We start from the raw sequence: 21,060 nt of genomic DNA, 5'->3' as shown, positions 1-21,060 counted from the left end.
TAATAAATAATAATAAAAAAGAGTCATTTTCGATCGTGTGGCTGTCTTTTTAAAAACAGTAAATGTGTAGACTTAAAGGTGCATTATGTAGTTTTTGGAAAATCAGACGGGTCATATTCATTATATTGATAAGGTAATAATGCAAACTGAATAAACAAACCTATCACAGAAGAAAATAAAGTACACAGTACACTGTTTGAAGCTAGAAAGGTGGCAGGGTCCGCCACATACAAACAAAGTTGTTTATTTAGTTTGTGTAGGCATGAAATTCCATATAAAGATTCTTGTCTTCTGACTCTTTTCCCAAAAATGACATAGTGCACTTTTAATGCGCTAAAATTGTACTTACAGGAAAGAGCACAATGGGCACTGTGAGTGTGACCGCAGTGAGCACAGCCACCCGCACGCACAAAATCAAAGTGTCATACGGGTCGATACGGCTGTATGTGTGAAGCAGCTCTGGTTCCACTTCACCTGAAAGGGATCGACAGAGAGGAAAACAGAGGGGAGCCAGGCATGATGATTGAAGAACAGCTGTCAAAACATCATTTATACTGATAATAATAATTAATTCAATAACTTTTCAAATAATTACCTGAGGCCTATTAGTAAAATACTGTCATTTACTGTTATATATTATGGTATAAATATGTGGTAATATGAAATCATAAATACAGTAAACATGACTTATATGCTACTATAGCAAATGAACCTTGATAAATCATGATGCCTTTTCACTGCAGAAGATCACAGCATGTTAGCGATATACATGACCACTAGAGGGTGCAGCTGCATCGCGGTGCATTTCAGCCTACAGGTTAACTGTGTGCTGATGTGAGGACAAATATATGACATTGCTACGATTAATGAGAAGCATGAATAAAGAAATAAAGAAGCAACAGTAGGCTATGTAGCATAAATGGTTCGACAGACAGACATAAAAATAGCTAGCTGGACAGACAGACAGACAGACAGATCGATAGACAGATCGATAGACAGATCGATAGATCGATAGATAGATAGATTGGTAGACTGATGAAAAGGGAGGAGGACCAGGCCTCACCATAGAAAGTTAGGTATCCAAAAAGGGCAGCCAGGAAGTACATGCCGTACATGACTGCAATGGAGATGTTGGCCACATGCTGCATCTTTTTCTTGGTGGGACTGAAATCAGAAGATATTGCCATGTGATGCAACACACACACACACACACACATATGCATAAACACACACACACACGCGCACACACACACACACACACACACACACACACACACACACACAAACACACACACACACACAAAACATCAGGGCATCCACTGTCACATTACTGTATCTGCCCATACAGAAAGCATAACATATCACCTTCAGCTGCAGGACTAGTTTGCCTGACGAAAAGTCAATAACATGTCAAAATTAATCTTAGGAGAACAAGCAGTGGTTTCAAAGCAGGATGATAAATTTAAACATGCTATATCAAACAAGCAGCGCCAACGCATTTCAAAATAAGGTGAAAGCGGTGCATGTGACTCGCTTATGAGCAGCCAAACAGAAATCAGACATAGTAGCTTTCCTCTTTGTTATGCAGCTGATTTCCTGTCCAAAAGTTAGCAGGAGTTATCCATCATAGGAACGTACTTGCGCAGCTCTGTGTAGATGGGCAGGACCTCGGGGTGGCACACAAAGGCGAACGCCAGGATGGGGATGGTGTAGGCCGTCTGAAAATGAACCCCAACAGGTCACCATAGATACAGCAGCGCCATCCCAGACGTCTTACCACCAACCTCGCACTTTACTGCCCATTACTCCATCAGACATATCACAGAGAGCTAATTGTTTCTCTGTGATTAACTTGGGCCTGGCTGCAGCCCAGCTTTAGCCTTTTTAGGAATGCCTTACTTAAAAGCTGCTAAGCAGCAGGGATTGGTCTTACTAGACTGGGTTAGAAAAGTGTGATATAAAAGTTGTCAGTATTGCTAAAGCTCTGCTAAGTAAAAGTCCCGCAATGAAAATTAGGTAATATCAAGTTACAATCAATTATGACTGTAATTAAGAGTCTTTCAGGAGTCCTCTCCTGTTGTGAAGGTATGTATTGTGTGTAAAAATAATGGTACTGAGAGAAATGTCAGGTCTTTCCCATTTTCCTCATTACCTCACAAAGGGCAAACTTGATGCTCTCACTGCAAGAAACAGAATGCCAAAGCAATCTTTATCCTCCTGCTGACAGCTAAGGGGTCACTGTCCATCTTTCAGTGTTTCTTTAATCGCAGACTATATTCTATCATTAACGGCTTGATAAAAGCCCTTATCTATTCCTGAGTGCTTCAAACAAAGTGTGCTTTCCATGCTTGGATTGTGAACTGTCACTGGCAACATGCTGAAGATGCCATTAAATGGGTGTCTGTCTGTGGCCATGGCAGTGGAGGTGGATTTGCAGACTTGAGTGACATGCGTGAACGTACTTGAGAGTTGAGGTTGACCATTTTGGGAATGCAGGCAGGATCTTCCGCCCCACCTAGATCGGCAGCACTGACATTCAGCACACTGGCAGTGCCATTGAATGCAAAGTCCACAAAAGGACAGGGGGTGTTGAACTTCTTGTAGATGACCTGTACAGTGCAGAGGAGAAAACAAATGCTGTGGGACACAGTTAGCATACAGAGAGGACAGAAATATGGCAGAGAGAGAGAGAGAGAGAGAGAGAGAGAGAGAGAGAGAGAGAGAGAGATGCGTGGATTAAAGCTCACACAGCCAAAACTAGGTCAGAGAAAGACAGAGAACCAACACAGCCTGAAACCGCAGCGTGCAAACATTCGTCCATGGCAATGAGTAGAGAGAGCAGGGAATACTAAAGAGATGGTGGGAAGGCTAAAAGAAAAAACAATCTTGTTACACATCGATGCCAGTGCATCTGAATATTGTGCCTTGATGTTTCTGCCAAATGACAAGAAACAAGAAGCAAGACATATCGATGAGTAATTTACATGTATGTATACCAGGACATACCGAAATGAGGAAGAAAACCATGCAGCTCAGGGAGAAGCCACTGGTGTATCCCAGGTATCCTGAAAGACAAGCGCTTCATTAGCATTCCTCTCATCTTGGATTACACCGTCAGGCTTAATCTGAATTATATGACTCTAAATGCTAATATAAACTATGTATTATATCGCCCCCCTCTGCTTATCTCTACAGTGATGACTAGTCACGAGGGAGGTAAAGCAGTATTCTCCTGCTAAACTGTATTTCCCGCTGTGTGTTCTTCAAGTCTTGTGGCGGACAGTGTGATTTAGTGTGCTGGGAGTAGGAGCTCATTACTTGACTGCACCGACTGGCTCTGTTGTCCTTCATGTCTCGGCAGGAGACAGACTTCTTACAAGAGGTCAGCCAATACACCTCCTTTTCTCACTTCCAAACTGGCTTCCCCAGCTTTCTTTTTTCTTCTTTCCATCTGTTTTATTTTCATGTACTTGCTAATCTTAAGCGCAGTCAGGCAGACGTACAACAGGACACTCACCTAACCTTGTGAGAAGGAGAGTTCAGCTCTACCATGGAAATAAACCCTTCAATGAAAACCTCACCCCTCAAGATATCTTATAGCAAAATATGGCATAAATTGTGCAATTCAGTGGGTCACTAGGAGGCCACCATGGTTTGAAGGGTGAAAATTGGTATTCCAGTACAAAGACCAAGGTTCAAGCCTTGATGGTGACAAATAACAAACTGCCTTGAATGAAGCATCTTTGATCAAGTCACTATAAAACCCAGTGAGCTCCACCGGTCCTTTTCTGTGTCTAGCTCTGCAGGGTGTTTGGAAACAGTAAGCTGGCTAGCAAAGAAAGTATTTTGATTTTGGTTTAATGGTAAAATACTTTTGTTACCCGACAGAACCTTTAGTTAAAAAGAGTAATAAGTAAGAATTTCAGTTTAAAACCAAAATTAACTAAAATGATCAACAGATGTGAAAAGATAACACTGTTGACGTTATGTCAAAGATGTCTGTGTATTGTGTTGCAGACATATCTACACAAGTTAGCATGCTAACCGGCCCACTCCCGCTTATCCTGTCTTGTTATACAACCTTGTACCTCAACAGGCAATAGTGAGTCACTGTGGTATCCAGTCTGCCCTTAGTCCAACAACACCGAGGTGGTTTTCTTGCCGGATTTGCCTGCTGGCACCCCGGGGATGTTCCCATCCAGATTCAGATCCCTGCCAGTATTCCACACTGCCCGCCCCCCTGACCCTGTCCTGAAAACCTCCTCCAAGCTGTTCAAAGCTCCTGTGCTAGCTGTGCAAACACTAATACCCATTTCACACTGGACAAAAAGTCCACGGACACCCGCTAACATCTGGCCTTTACTCCCGCGTCAAATGTCTCTGCAGTAGTCACAGGTATTTATCGGCTTCAGCTCCGATCATCTGTGATGAACAGGAAGGCAAACTCGTAAACACGCCTCCTGGCAGTGGGAAAGGAGTCAATTGCCTATTATAAGTGGGTGTAGCTGTGTTACAAAAACCTACATATACATGCTAATTTTGGGGTAAAATGGTCTAACCAAACGTTCCCAGTCTGGGCAGAGTCCCTCAATAGGGCAGCTAGCTGCGCGGCTAATTGGGGTAAGTAGCTAACAGCAAAGTTAACAGCAGTAAGTGGTTACTCTGGTGATATGCTGCTAATGTTATCTAATGTCAGCAAACTTAAAGGAAATGCTGCTGCATAACAAATGTTACTGAGGCATTTGGCAATGTTACACCTCCTCAATTGTCTGCTGTTGCAGTAGCGCAGCATTTTAGCTAAATGCTAAAAACACATTCAACCCTATTGTTAAAATGACATAGTCTCGCTTTTACCTGATTATACAAATCAAAACACAACACATAATCTAAATTCCCACACTGAAACACTAACGAGATGGGTAATACATTATAATAAAGATGTGATATTAAATACTCACCTAGCTGTTTCATGAGAGCCAGTGGTAATATTACTGCAATAGATACAACGATCACAAGGTAGTTCCCATTCATGAACCATTCGCTGCAGAGAGGCAGACAAGACACACATAATTAAATGTATTGATTCGAAATTACTTTGCTCAAAAGCTCTCCTCAATCACAGTTCTGTTGAACGTTTGCAGTGTAAGATATTGATTTATAGTGTGGGGGAGAAAAGTGCGTGTACAGCTAGAAAATGAGGTGCACACAAATGAGGCTTTTGTGATGGAAACAAACCGGAGGCACTGATTAAGGATTATTGGTTTTATCTACACAAATATGCTAAGTAGTTTTATTCACAGTTGAACAGAAGCAAACACAAACCAAACTCAACTGGTTTCCTTGAAATCAAATATTGAGAGTGGAAAAAAATAAGCCTCTTTGCTCCTTTAAAAAAGAGCTGTTTTTGTTGCTGGGACACAGGGCTCATGTGCTCACTATTGTTTATTTAAATGTTCTGTAGAGAAGTTAATATTACACACAAAGTACATGGCAGGTTTTTAGGCTAAATATTGTAATATAACCAAATGGTTCTATTTATATGACCATTTAATCAGAGTATCTAAATATTTTATAGACCTTTTTTAATGTCTAGTCAAATATTTCTTCAAGTTGTTTGGTTGCAATGGGGGAAACCATGATTTCAGTATTTATAATAAGCCCTCGTGAGAACCTGAACTTAGTATCAAAAACACCGCAAAACACTGGATAACAGAACGGCTGGCAGACAGGCTCAGCCAGGCGAAAAGTACTGTTGAAGTAAACTTGAATCAGCTGCACTAACCACGTATAACATTGTGATTAACATATCAAAATATCTTGTGATACAGTAAATTTCCTGGATATCATCATACCAGAACGAAATGAAATACTGGACCATTACAGATACTTACACTGATGTAAAATTATATAAAAATTGCCCACATTGGCCTAATACAACCATCCAACTATCTGTTAGCTGTATTTGAATATCTTTGAAGGGCCTAAGCAAATCCCAGACCTCACACCTGGTGTTAACATGCGCCTTGAGTGACCACTGGTAATCGGATTCCACTTTCCCGTGTTATGCAAATTAACACATACATCAGTGGATGTGCCAACATATGAATACAATATACATGTGTTTTACACAAATAAAGACATTTGTTACATTAACAAATTAACAAGAGGGCTGAAATTGTGCAGACAGCATGTACTGTATATGAAATTTGACATGTTTACGCTAAAATTTTGTGTAAATGGTGAAATCAGTTGAATCGTGCGTTCAAGCTGCACCTAAATGTTGTTAGGTAAGTCAGCCATGAAGGCGAACCGTCACTGTGTCCCAGGACACTTGTGGACAAACTCCTAGGTGAATGTGGTCACAGACCATCTTCAAATATGGTCCAGGCTGCATGATGCTGATACCGAATGTCTACAGCCTCACAAAGACACACTCACATTAAACACTACAGGCAAATAAGGGCCATTTAGACTGAATGGAGCACATGAATATGAGAGGACGGACCGGCTGCACTGAGACAACCTAGCACATGTGACACTCATTCACAGCCATGTCGAGGAATCAAACCACGTTGAGCTATTTTAAGATCACAGAAGGGCTGATTAATTGCTTGTTTTCTATCAGGTGGGAAAGACTGTAGAGCCTCAACATCTGTTGGCTACAAACTCAAACGCGCACACACACATGCACACATCTCGTTGTCATTCTGCCCTCCAGCCATCTGGACACTGACGCACAAACATAGTAATGTAATTTACAAACACACAAGAGCACAATCACCAATGATCACAAACAGTGACAAAAACATGATAAGCAAATAGACATAAAGCACTCTCTGCACTGACATACCAGCTGCTGATTGACTGTTCATGTGTGCTGACCAAGGTCAGGTTTGTTAAATCAACACACATTAAGAGACAGATACACATACATGCAGTATTACGCAATACAGTCATGCAACAACAACGTTGAAGGATTCTGTTATTAACAGTGACTTTGTCAGTCACTATTAATAAGATCTTTCACTAACTTAAAAAAACACACACACACACACACAGATCAGTCTCAATAGATTTAATCCTTGTAAACATTCTTGCATTTCCTGCAGCGCGAACACTGTGCATTGTATACTAGAGAGAGAAACTGAAGCACAAAATGATTAGAAAATGCAAATCAGCTCCTGATTATGCGCCACCAGAGTCCGTCAAAATACTACCATAAACAGCTACAGTATTGATTCTACAAATGGTGTTTTAATTATTTGATTTTCAACTGAAATGCATGTATTGGTAATCATTCTTTTTTTTAAAAATCAGCTTTAAGATTGATATTTAAAATTCATACATTTCAAAATCACTCTTTCAAAAACAATCAAAATAAACAGAATAAATCCTGGGGGATTAAACCCTTTTTTTGTGATATTATCCAAAAATAATTAACCATAGATGCTGCCAACAAACACTGCAAGCTGTAATTTCATTTTAGATGTACAATTATAAGCTTTATCATTACAGTATAATTACATTACAAGTCATTTGTATTGTGTTTTAGACTTATTGTAGTCTTTTGCATTAAAATGTAAGGTGTCCTTGTTATTTTGTCCATCCCCTGTACAGTTTAGCACTATCAACACACACCCACCAACAAGATAAAATGCCACTGGAACAATCTCGTCTGTCATTTCAAATAAACAGTGATTGTTGACCATGGCCAACAGCAGCGAGCACGGCTGCACGGGGAATGAAACAGAAACTAACATGGACATGTTGTCACACTCTCTCTCTTCTACATCAATCTGAATAAACAATATGAGCAGACGTGATAGTCTTCATTCTCTTCCCTGTAGGTTAAAACCAGCACAGTTTGTCTTTAGTTATCTGTGTTGTAATGTTTGTGAGAAGCAGGGAAATGTCATCTCTCCACTTTTTAATTTGACGGGACTAAACCTCTGAGTCAAAATGTTCCACAAAACTCTTTACCCATTTTACACAGGGTTGTGTGGCTGGGAATATCACTCCAATTTCACCTAGACCCACTTATCTTAAACCAGAAATGTAGGTGAAGAGAGACTCAAACTGGGGGAAGGGTTAAAGGTTCACACTCGAAATCCCATCCGAGGAAGTGAGCGTTGTTTGTCTCTGCGGCCACCTGCGCTGGCCAGTGATATCCCATGGTTTACGTTTTCCGCCGTGGAGTCTCGCTGTGTTTTGATGTGAGTGTTTCTCTGTGGCCGTACTGCTCTCCTCCAGGGTCACTATCACAGCTGTTCTCACGCCAGCTGCTCAGAACATCCAGAGCAGCATCAGAGCCGCCAACTGAACTCTTCTGCAGAGGCTAAAATCTTTGTACACAGAGAAGTGGTGGGATATTTTTTTACACGAGCCGATTACTCTTTAATCCTTGGGAGGCATGGCAGTGTCTACAAATGTCAAACTGAACCAGATGTAGTCACAGTATTTCACGTGTGTAGGATCACTTATTAAGTACAAAAATATGAAAATCCTGCAGCATTTCTGGCAGAGTATATGCTTCTCATTGAAAAACACCTCCTACTTCTTAGTTAGTACTTTTTTTCATTTCAAAACAATGATTATCGCCGTGATTGTAGCAAAAGTCATAAAACTTCAAGTTAGAATTTTTTCATTTTCATTCAATTAAACCTAGCAACCTCAGCAATAACACTTCAAAGTGTTTTCAAAGTTGTTTGTTGTTTTGTTATTGTTTCTCGATAAAGAAGATTAAGTTGTTGCCATTGTTTCAATACCCAATAACACTGCAAGAAACAGTGAAACAAGCATGAATGAGCAACAGCTGCAACCAGGTGCGTGCAAGCATCCGCGTGTTTATGCATTCAAGTCTCCTGTATGGAAAATTTCAGCCTCGCAGATAGAAAGTTGCGGTTGCTACAGTGTTGACACAGGTTCGTAAACCAGTGAACTGATGGACCAACAGTAGGAGATCGAGTAGTGAAACATGAACTCTGCTCAGTCCAACGATGGCTCCCACAGGAGTTATGAAAGGGGACATGGCAAAACAGCGTATGTGTCTTTCTACAAATTTTGGTCATCTTATGTGAATCCTTTAAAACGGAATGTGCCAGTCCTACTGCCACACCCTTTAAGAATATAGAAGAGGAAGCTTCCTAAGGAAAAAACTGGGACTGGGAAAGGGTGGGAAATTCTTTGTGGACCGAGCAACACGGCGACCTACGGAGCTGATAGTCACAGCCAGAAAGGAGCACAGTGAACTTTAAGATGTAGAGTCGCAGGCTGCACAGTTAAGAGCACACCTCAACCAACTTCTTCAACTTCTGCTGCTCATTCTGTTCTGTGTAGAGCATGAAGTCAGGTTTGGGGTAGCTCAAGGCATGATGGGAAAAGGCCACTTACTGAGTTTGCTTGGTTGCACTTTAAACAGACATACGTCAGTTTTCTGTTATGTAATATTTCTGATAAAGAAGCTGCTTTAGGAGTGTTGCTGTCGTCTTTAGCTACACGTGCTATTATCACCAGTAATCAGGGGTTTTGCTAATCAGCTAAGACTGAAATCTAATGGATTACAACTTTAAACATTTTCTTTTGAGTGAAGGTATGTGAAAAAAATACTGTTATTTGAAATGTTCCACCACTAATTTACTGAAAACGGCTGAAATTGTCAAGGTTTTGAGGTTTTAGTTCAGGCACTAGCTCTTTCATTTTGTAGGTTTCGTCCTCATCATGTTTTGCTTTTTTTGCTACAATGAGTTGTCTGGTCATCTGCATTTGTTCCCCAGTTCCGTCTTTGCTCCTCGTCTTCAGTTTTGCTTTTGTTCTCAGTCCTGTTTTTAAGTTTCAGTTTAAGTGTTTCTCTTTAGTTGCTGTTTTTGCCGAACACACACTGCTATCAGTGTGTGTTCCCTGGATCTCAAGTCACTCATTTTGTTGCATAGTATTAATGAAAACTTTTTATGTCATGCGTTGACCACTCACCCTGCAGGTTTATCCACCTTCAGAAAGGCCTGGATGACCAAAGGAAACTCATACTTGACAATGTACAGATAACTGGACATGGCTGTGGAGAGGAGAAACAAACACACAATGAGTTAGGACTCAAATACACACAAGCTTGTGCTCAGTACAGCAATGAGAGCACCCTAACACATTAGCACATACACACTAGTCACGGCCAACAAATCCCAGTGTAATACGAATATTATCCCAGAAATGTCAGAGGAAATTTAGAGTGTTTATGTGTAAGTGTGAAGACAGATGGCAGCGTGACCTCACCTCCAATGTTCTGCAGCGTGATGGCAATACCTGCCGCCATCTTTCCCGGGGTCCCGAAGGCCCTGTAGCCGAGCTGCTCATACGCACGAATACCTGAGCCACACATACCAGATAGAAATCAATCTTTTCAATCCATGCTAACAAGATCTAGGACTACAAAAAGACTGTCAATCTAATTAAGCTTCTATATCAGTTGTGTAGCAGTTCGTAGAGTGCTGGGGGTTCACACAGTGTGATCTTATCAACTGAGGTCTTGCTAATCTGAAGATGACACGTAGGTGTCATTCGCGATGTTGTAGCATTATGTGCCCACCAGTCACTTAAAACAGAGCTTTTATAGTCACACATTGAGGCTTTTAAACAGTCTGCAGGGAACAGTGGCCACGTATTCATCTATTGTATGTACTAGTTTATACTGTAGTATATTTTGGATATATAAGAATACATGCGTGCCATGCTAATGACAATACATTTCTTGAATCATAGAATTAGAAGATGCTGTTTGTCAGGCTACATACATACCTACAATACCAGATGACTTTAGCAGTAAATGGATAGAATATGATGAGAGGACTGCCACCACTGTTAGAAGTACCCTGAAACAGACATACAAGAAGACAATGGATTAGAGGTTTAAGTAATTTTTTCTTGCAAACAAGGTCAAACATTTGCTGGTTGCAGTGACTGAAATGTAGATTGAAAAAGATTTGCTGCTTTTCTTTGAAATTAAGAGTTTTTGGGTTTTGGACTAGTGGCTGGACAAAAGAAGCATGCCACTGTGGGCTCTGTGAAACTGTGATGAACATTTTTTCACAATTTATTGACATTTTAACCAGTTAATCATGATTTCGGTAGATTGATCAATAATGACAATAATTGTCAGCTGCTGCCCTAAAAAAAAGCAACATGGACGGTGCTACTGCCACTTATTTTACCGGCAAAAACATCATTTTAATCGCCCTTATAAAACAAGTTTTCATCTTTCATCCACAACAAATGAAAACCTCAGTTGTATATGTTACATTACTGAGCTGTACATCACCCTGCAGGCTGTTTACACAGCTGCAGTATGACCATAGATTTTCTTGGATGCAGGTGCATAGATTGTGTCGTACAGAGAGCCCCTGTGGCCCTTCTTTACCCTGGATTGTTACTCAAGCTTAGCCAAGGAGACTGCCCCATCAGTCCCTCTGCCCTCTGACACACTAAGTAGTCACACACACACACACACGCACACACGCACACACACACACACACACACACACACACACACACACACACACACACACACCAGATGGACAATTTCATAAGAAATATCTCCAATGCAACGCTGAGATTGACAGAACGAGGAAAATCCTTTTGTAAACATTAATCTTCTAGTCGTTGTTTCTCAGTGGTGGGATAACCCGCTTCAGTCACAACAGCAGTCGGTCCTTCCACTTCAATCACAGAGATGTCTCATCCTCCACTGAACCATGTTTACAGTATTTACATGTTATTCTTTCTCATGCACGCTTCTGCAGTGAAGCTCATTAAAACATTATTACACAGGAGTATAACATAATAAAGTATGATAAGATGATAAACCAAAGTCACAAACACTCTGGAAATACACTCAGATAGCTCATCAGTTGGCCTTAAGAACAAAAAATGCACAAGTATAATTAAAAATATTAAATCCTTCGTGTGACTTCACAATTTTGACAAAATATTTGCAACCATAGACTTACAAGTACGCAGCCTTCACAGGGTGATTCACGATGGGGTTTTTTTAATGAGGATGTGGAACTTTATAAGTTAACATGTGCAGTACACTTAATGATTTAACAAAATGGCAGGATATCAGACCTTAACACTTTTTTGGACCTAACCAAACCATGTCTATTGAAACCTGCTGAAACACCAAAAGGTGGCATCAAGTGTTTGCTCAGATCAAATCTCCCTGACAAGTGACTTTGAGATGTGAATGACGAACCGTAACAGACATGGCACCAGAGATGATGTGAAGTTGTAGAGGATGGTGTTACAGCTTTCAGGGTGCGGGTAAGATAACACCTGTCACCTAGCTGGGCTTATACAGCGAGGCTGATATATATTTTAATAAAATACATTATTAGTGTTTTATAATGTGATTGCTAGTTTCTTAATGCATACATTCATCATCACTCACCATACATACATACATGCATATTATCTATCATGCTCTTTCCCTTGGATTGCGTCAACTGTTTAGTTGAGTGAGATTAGATTGTGGTCTGCCATGTTTTTGAGATCATGTATACGTATTCTTTTTCTTTTTCTGATGTCTAAATAATCTGGTTCACTGTAATATATTGATACCACTCAAGGACGTTTATGAGACCAAACTGTTTATTTTTTTAAGAGTCAGGTTTTTTTTTATTACTTTCTTTTTAATCTTCAGTTTGAGGAAGTTTTGTGAAGGGGCCATTGGTCTACTGACTTCCCCTGACCCAATCCACCTCATTCCAACTATTTTCTATTTTCCTCCTCTTTTGTTGTTACTGTTGGCAACATTAACTCGCTCTCTCTATCTATTTCTCACTCTCTCTCTCTCCGTTCCTCTTGCCAGACAGCACGTCTTTCATCTTGACTTCAGCTCTTGGCCAGTTTACAGTTTTCTTTTTTGTTTCTTTAGCTAGTTTTTTTCAGGCATTGTGGAAGAATGCTGGGTTGAGTTGAGGTGGAGGATTTGGTCAGTCAAGTGGCGGTGGGAGGACAGATCTGCTGACAGTCAGACAGACTGACACACTTGGGTCACTGTAGCGCTGCTCAAAGCTTTCCACCCCGCTGCATTCCTACCCTGGCCGGGGCCACTGACCCGCTGAAGCCTCTGCACCCGCCAACAAAAATCTGTGTGATATGAAACATCGGGCCACAAGGCACACAGAAACAAAGGACATTTCTTAAGCAACAATTATTCATTAATTCATTAAGTTTAAAGTGGAAATAGACAATTGTTTGCATGAACTAAGCATTATGATGCAAATATTGATTGTGCAGTAAAATGACTCCATGTTTAGATTGTTCTTGTTGATTTACAGCACAAAGGCAGTGCATCTGCTGCTGCAAAACCACTGGTTTTCATTCTTTTCACTATTTGTGGTAGCCAACTGTTGTCTTTGTTGTTTATTTGGTGTTTATTTGGCTATTTATTATGTATGATGATGTGCTCCCCTCCTGTCTGGTACTGCCTTGAGGTCTGTATGGCCTTTTTTATTGTTCTACTTGTTGTTGTGTTTCATCTATGGTGACACTCAGTTCCCCCCTGGGGGATTAATAAAGTACTTTGTATCCCATCATATTGTGTACTAGTGTAGGGTGCACAAACTGTGAAAGTTAATATCCAGCCAGCATCAGTTGAAATTGAGTTCCATATGTAGGCTAAATGTCAGCATTCAGGTAGATCAATGCCAATAACATCAGCCAGCTAGGTGTCTTGCAAATGGATTTGAGCACAACAAACATCACAATAATAAACAGTGATGGACATATGCATGCATTAATCTAATGGATAAACAAGCAACTGCTTTATACTTCTTTCAACCTCTAGCCATGCTTTTTTAGGACGATGCCTGAAAAACTGACGGCTATTCTTGCATCTGTGGGTGTTCGCCCACATTTATGTCATCTGCCAGCAAGCACAGAGGCCACTCTGTCCGCTAACGAGAGGGTGAAGGGGCAGAGGAGGGAGAGAGGAGGGGGCGTGTGCCAGGCAACACTTAGGAGGAGGGGAAGAGTGAAAGGTCATATAAAACTTTGAAACAACAGGGTTGAAATTGAGAAAAAATTGCTATTAAATGCATGAAAATGTTTATCAATGACAAGCGAATAAACTATTAAAAAAAGAAGAGGGAACACTATTTCAGAAGTTATCCTGTACTGCACCCCTGATAATTCTTTCTTGCTTTGGACAGTAGCCAGCCTGCTGGCAGTAGTCTTGTTGTTTATGCTATCACAAGCTAATGCTAGCAGTCAGAAAACATACCGGGAGCTGCAAGGAAAGCCAGGAACAAAAGAAATAAACTTCCATATTTGTTCTCGGCTGCTAAGGTTAGTGATCAGGTTGTCTTTGCAGCGGTTGCATCTGCTTGAAAACACCAAGGGGCATGTTGCTAATCCAAGAGCTGTCCTTACTTTACCTCCTGTAGTCAACAAGTTCTGCAACTTCTAACACAATACAGTGACTGTAGTCACAATACAATATGTACTTAGTGCCATAAAAACTATAAACATGCCTATTGTTCAGCTAATCCCTCACAATGATCCAACAACACAACACTTGATTCTCTTCCTTTTGAAAAATGTATCCACAGCTATTATTATAGTTATCAATCAATAGACACAAACAATTATGTCAAATGTTGACACATGTGGAATGAACTGATGCATCTTGCCTCACATCAGTGTTCAGCTTGAAGTGGATGAATGAGCGGCTTTACAATACTTCAAGGGCCAATGTCCTCAAGATCTCTGCGGTAGGCGACCTAGGCAGTGGTGGGAACGAGCACGACCTGTCACAAAAATACTCAGCAACAGGCCTATTTTTTGCTGCTGGCCTTCATTTCTGCATTTGTTTACCTCCCCATGTTTGAGCGAACATGGTCGCCTCAGTTTTAGGCCTCCCCTCCCCTTTAGGAGCAGAACCTAAGGTTTATAATGACACAGTACACTTCTAGGAAAGAAAGATTTAATGTTGTTGATCACTGGCCCAGAGTCCAATGTTATACACAGAAAAATAGCCGGTATCTCTTTGCCAAACATGTCACTGACCCTGTCTGGCCACTCCATTGTTTGATACAAGATCATGCAGATATGCACACAAAGACCTTTCATCTGTAACTGGATGAATAAATACACACTCTCTTTTGCATTCAGTCACGTACTATTAATTCGCACGCGATTACATGCATTCATCAGAGTAAAAAGTAGACTAATCAGCTAGAGTTCACTTCAGCTCCTGCCTAGTCAAGTGTCAAATACACTGGCGTTTGGGTTCAGCCAGTACAGACAGCAGACAGCTCAAAAAACCACAGTCACACAACTCAGCTCAAATTAAGAAGCTTTCTCAAACACGAGGCAAAATCCTACAGACATGACTTCCCTCGGAAAAGAGCTAAAAACCTTCCTTGAATAATATCTAGGGGTGGTGGTACCTTTTGACATTTCTCCCATATGAATGCTAATATGACTATGTTATTTTTTTTCTGTTTGCTCAAAAATAAACAGACTGCCTCTGCTAGTTACTCACCACAGCTACAAATCCACCTAAAAGAGACTTGCACAAACATCCAAAACATTGTTTCACCTCTCGCTGGAGCTCTGCTTCGTATCTTTTATTCAAGGACGCTTATTGTAGTTAAATAAACGTCACTGCCTAGATTTTCTAATAAAATGTAACACTGGGAAGCTTACAGCAGTGCCCATTTAGCTTTCACAGAAAAACACTTAGCTCAGCCAGCTTCAGCACCTTAAAATCTAGCATCGTCAGGAAGAGGTGTCAGAACAGCACGAGGAAGACAAGGACGTGAAAGTGTCGATGTCACCCTCTAGAAACACCAACATTAGTTATTTTTGAGACTTGCGATGAAAAAGATCAACCTTACAGCTGGAAAGCTCATGGGGGAAGTTTAAAATGCAGTGGCTCATGGCTGTAAATCTGTAACAGCCCATCGTTCCAATATCATGCCACCATTATGCTTGTTAACAATCCAGCCACCATAAATCAAAACTATGTCAACTAGCTGAAATTGTCGCATGAGTAATATCCAGCAGACTGGACCTGCTCTCCCTGCTGGCAAGAGATTCAGGCAGGATAAGTCTGAGACAGAATGGACTGATGATGAACTGCAATGACACACATGCAGTTTAATGATGAGGCCAGTGAAATGTTGACAATTTCCTGAAAGCAAGCTATTATTCAGTCAACAAGCTTTAAGGGATAAAGATTGAGATATCCTCTGCTTTTCTTGCTGTGAATAAATACCAGACAAATATGTGAGCTGTTTAATCGGGCCACCCTCCCATTCAGACAGATTTTACTGCTTCTTGGATTGTTACGGGCCAATCACAACCATTTATCTAATATGAGGCGGGTTTGATTCAATGACAGACAGAGGAGCATCATTGGTCCAGACTTGAAAAGTCACATATCACACGTTGTGCTGCTCTGATTGGTTGCCTCTTCAAATTCATGCAGCCTGCAGTTAAGTCCAGGCTCACAAAACTCTAATCAAACTGTTGAACTGCTAATAAACACATGATCAAGATGGTCTTCCTCATTATCTATTTCTTGCTTCAAATTTTTTAGAAACACATTTTACTGATGTGTTTCAACGTAAGTCCAAAAATGCAGATTGTTGAGACTTCACAAAGTTGTAGTTCTGAGCAGGCTTTTTAAATGCAAGAATATAGAAAGATATAGCAACGTTGTTTAGCAGTTCATAGTTATTAAATAATGTATTGATTGATTGATTTAAAGAACTGGGCTAAGAACCACCATCTGCTTTTGCTTTAAAAAAAAAAAAAAAAGGTCCACTGGAGAAAATGGAAATAACAGCTCTGGGTGCTACATCACACATTTTGTCGGCCTGACTGGTTGCAGGTCTATCAAATTGCATCCAGACATACATCAGACTGGGTGATGTGTCTCTCTTATGATGGTGAATATGGTGAAAGTGTGTTTTAATCCACTGTTCAAAAATGTCCCTAACAAATGCACTATTTGTGCCAGTTTACTGAATTGTTTGCCAAACAGAGATGATACCTTGGTGAACCATGTCAGAGAGGGCAACACCAGAAACAATGCTATAATATCTTTACCTTCACATTAAGTCTTAAAAAAGTGTTTTTATGTGAGAGAACTCACAGCAGCTTCTGGTGCATCTAAACCAGGCAGAAAATGACGAGCCTTGAAGCTGCAATTGGCTGTGACGTCAATATCATGACAGACAATGATGCTGTGGAGGCTTTAAAATGTTAAGCCCCTCACATACAGTACATACACCCACTGGTGCAAGGCAGAGAATCAGCTGCACAGAAACAACATGGTTATTTTCTGCATCTGTGATTGCTGTGATTACACTCATTTATAGCTCAAGTAAATGATTTCCAGTCTGCCATTGATTTGAGCCTTGAATTATCAAACAAATGTGCCCTATGTCATTGGCTTTTGTGTCATAAACAGGGGCTGTTGCTTAGTGAATACAAGACAATTACAATATAATTAGGTGCTATTTATGAGTGGCGCAGACCTCCACTGGATGAGCGGGAAGAAAATGAGTCAGACAACATCTGTAAGCCATAATTCACTCATTTTAAAGCTTCTAATCTGCAGTCATGGAGTTACATATTCAGTGTATTAGATGCATATAAATAACTTACAAAAAGAGGACGACCCCTGTGTTGGCCATGGCGTAGGCCAGTCCAAGGATTCCACTTCCCATGATTGCATTGCCGAGGTTAAAGACAGACATCCCAAACGAGGTTTTCCCCTCAAACTATGACCGATACAAGAAGGAGGAGAGAAATATACATGTCAGATCATCAAACGTTGCTTCCAAGAACTGAATATGTGCAGTATATGACATCACTGACCACATTTACATGTTCAAAATAGTCCAGCTTTTGCTCTTATTCTGAAAAAGACAGTACATCTACTGAGCTGTTTGCATTGGTAATTGAAATAAATATTTCCACTGATAGTCTTGTTTACATTCAGCGGTGCAAACTCCAATCACCTACCTGCAAGGACAGATTCACAATATTTGTGCAGATCCAAAACCTGTTAACATCTATGTCGTTCATAATGTTAAAACGTATGTGTGTATATCCTTTCAACCAGAAACACAATTAAAATGGCTGAATCCCTAAAAAAAGCAGCAGCCAGCTTGTTTAGGTTTGTGCCTTTAGCACAGTTCTCGTGTGAAGGTTGCCAGCTTGGATGTTGTTGCTGTTTCACGTAGCGATGAGGATTTTGAAAGCAGGTCACGCAGACAGCGGAAGGAAGGAGGGAATATTCCCACAGTTACATACTTTATACCAGCAGTATACATCTGAGAAATCAGACTAGTCCTGAGTTTGAGTAACCAAACAGAATATGGTGTCTAAATTAGGTATTTCAATTCAGAAAAAACTGTCAAATTCCGAATATTAGCGTGTATAATATTATTGTGCATGTTTATGTAGTCATTGAGAAGAGCCGGTGGGCTGTGTTTGAACTCACATCTGTAAAGCGTATTGTTTTCTTGTCATCCACGCCTGATAAGAACTCCTGGCTCTCCGGGAGGTTGGCCGCTGCGTTCTCAGTTCTGTGGGGACTGAGTAGAAATAAATAATGTCAAAGAGCAAAAAGGAAACACCACAATGAGCAAAAACACTCAAGACTCATCAAAAACTGCCATTTCCTTAATAGGAGCAGACTCTGCTTCAGAACAAGATGTGTCTCTGCAGATAACACAGTGAATATGGAACACATTCTGTTATAATAACATACGTACCTATCATTCTGGGCACTATTGGGTACAGTTTCCCTACAAGCAGTGAAGAGAGAGGCCATCCATCATCCAACGAGAGCACAAAGTGGAAAAACAACACCCTCAGTCATAATACAATAAGGCAAATAATACAGTGAAGGGACGAGCTATAAATTATCATCAGCATCCCGGGAGAGACATTTTAATTAAACCATCCATCACATAAAAAGAGGAGGAAAAAAACTATTGCTAGACAACCAGTGACATGATAATCAGGCATTTAGCTCAATCCATTATCCAGCACAAATTGTCGCACAATGAGGGAGCATGTAGGAGGTAAGAGTCTTGCTCAAAGGTACATCATCAGGCAGTTAATGGACTTACAGTATTTGCTGTTACAGGGATTGTGCCCGAGGGCCTGCGGTTATGAAAGAGCCACTCTAGTAGCGAGGCTCAACTGCCACCTCATGTAGCACAGTGAAATAATCAGTCTGACCACAAAAAAACGCAATTAGATTCCATTTTTCTCATCCCTCCTTGATGTATTTTGAGCATTTAGGCCTTCTGTCAGATAACATTTTACTCATCACCAAAAACAAATACAGTACATCAGATCTTTCCTCAATAAATGAGACACTCAGTGACCCTGGTGGCAGCAGTGTTTTTTTTCTGCATGGCGCTGTTAGATCACGCTGCTTTCCTGCCACACAGTTTTGCCCACAAACACCACTACTAAGGTAACCAAACCTGTGGCAACGAGTCTCTGTGTGATCAGGGCCTTAATGTGTTTCTCTCAAGTGTGTTCTTAATAATTTGCATTTTCAGCTTCCTCACTATAGCTAGCTGTCTAATTTGGTTTGAAGCTTTAATGGCAGAATATAACTGCAAAGCCTTTTAGATGTATACTGAACGCTAGTTCAACAGACAAGTGTAAGAGTTCCTCCTGCACCCTTCGCTGTTGACGGAAGGCCAGAGTTTTTACAGAGACTTCTCTCTCAAAACACAATGTTTTAATTACGACATCGTCATTTGCCAACTAGATACACATAGCCCAACCCTACTAGCTGATGTATATAAAATTACAGCTACATATAGTACACCATACTGTATCTTTCCTCTATAAGTGAGTCTGGTCCTTATCCTGGTGAATAAGACGGGTACAGAACCAGGCACAGGCGACACGACACCTATTTGACTTGATGTTTTCTTAGCACACAGTGTGTAATTTGATGCGATGCGTGAAAAAAGGCTTATAAGATCTTCAGTAAGGGGCAAGTTAACACGACAAGTAAAAGCTTAAACAGAGGCAGCTGACATATAACAGAGGACGGGATGCTCGAATAAAAGAGATTCTCAGAGTGACATTTGTGAGCTGTGATGAATTAGAAAGGTATTACTGACTGATCAACACAGACTGTGTTCAGTGGGATTATACTCACTTATCAGCGTCCCCTGCAGGCGGTGTTTTGGCCAACGCTGCAATCTCCTCGCCGGGCTCATGGCCTTTCCCATTAGGAATAGCGTTCACCTCAGCAGGGGCAGTTTCCACAGTGTCGGCTGGTTTATCCTCACTCATATCTGCTCTGGTGCCTCGGTGCGTCTGTAATGATCAGTCTGTTGAAATGTGTGAATGCTTGAGGCTGTCAGTGTTTGTACTCAGAGTGAAGTTTTTATTTCCCCCCTGGGATCTGTGGAAAAAAAGATATGAACGAATTAACATAATATTTTGTTATGGCCTTTTCTTTGTTCATAAAGCCACTGAGAAGCCTGTTGCCCATTTTTATATAAATTTCCCAGACAGTGCAGGTACACGACAGGAATGTAGAAGAGCAATCACACTTCTGTTTCATGTCTCATTTGCTGATATCGGTATTTAATCAGAACGGAAGTGTGAAAGTCATCGATGGATGCAGATCTTAAATGAGTCATATCATCATTTTTCAAATCATCATTAGGTCAGGAAAAACATGACATTTTGAAGATCCATGGTCTTCATAGGACAGGAACGATATGGAACTGTTGATTAAAACTTGAATTGTGTCAGTATTAACAAGCACTGATTAACATTAAATCAATCCTTGGTGAGAGATTGACTTAGAGTATAAAGAGAAAGACAGTCAGGAAGGCTACATTTCAGTGCGGGTCTGCATAAAGGGAAGGATCCAGGAATTTTTCTCTACTTTCTTTAACGTTGCAAATAATGTTGTCATTAACATTTTTGTACATTTCTCAGGGAATCATTCACGGATTTCAATAGAAAAAAACAGGCATATTTAGGTGGCTGGTATCTATAAGTGAGTAC

The 21,060-nt window shown here is 40.6% G+C and overlaps 1 protein-coding gene across 2 annotated transcripts in view; it reads right to left on the bottom strand.

The window, feature by feature from the left end:
- The window catches only part of LOC115583429 (sodium-coupled neutral amino acid transporter 3-like), a 45,364-nt gene that overhangs the window by 4,729 nt on the left and 19,575 nt on the right, over positions 1-21,060 (bottom strand). The window contains exons 2-14 of one of the 2 annotated variants that reach the window (XM_030420260.1): positions 20,198-20,446; positions 18,783-18,815; positions 18,509-18,602; positions 17,668-17,783; positions 10,789-10,862; positions 10,267-10,359; positions 9,970-10,051; positions 4,959-5,041; positions 3,007-3,065; positions 2,463-2,609; positions 1,639-1,718; positions 1,064-1,164; positions 350-474 (exon numbers count right to left, since the gene is read on the bottom strand). In XM_030420260.1, coding sequence (XP_030276120.1) covers positions 350-474; positions 1,064-1,164; positions 1,639-1,718; positions 2,463-2,609; positions 3,007-3,065; positions 4,959-5,041; positions 9,970-10,051; positions 10,267-10,359; positions 10,789-10,862; positions 17,668-17,783; positions 18,509-18,602; positions 18,783-18,815; positions 20,198-20,334 — 1,224 coding nt within the window. In that variant the 5' untranslated portion in view covers positions 20,335-20,446. The remainder of the gene's footprint in view (positions 1-349; positions 475-1,063; positions 1,165-1,638; positions 1,719-2,462; positions 2,610-3,006; positions 3,066-4,958; positions 5,042-9,969; positions 10,052-10,266; positions 10,360-10,788; positions 10,863-17,667; positions 17,784-18,508; positions 18,603-18,782; positions 18,816-20,197; positions 20,447-21,060) is intronic. The other variant, XM_030420261.1, reaches the window with a different exon arrangement.

The sequence above is a fragment of the Sparus aurata genome, chromosome 6 (genome assembly GCF_900880675.1).
Source record: "Sparus aurata chromosome 6, fSpaAur1.1, whole genome shotgun sequence".
In the NCBI taxonomy this organism is placed as follows: domain Eukaryota; kingdom Metazoa; phylum Chordata; class Actinopteri; order Spariformes; family Sparidae; genus Sparus; species Sparus aurata.
The sequence above is the reverse complement of the archived record's forward strand: the minus strand, read 5'-3'. Positions and strand labels throughout refer to the sequence as shown.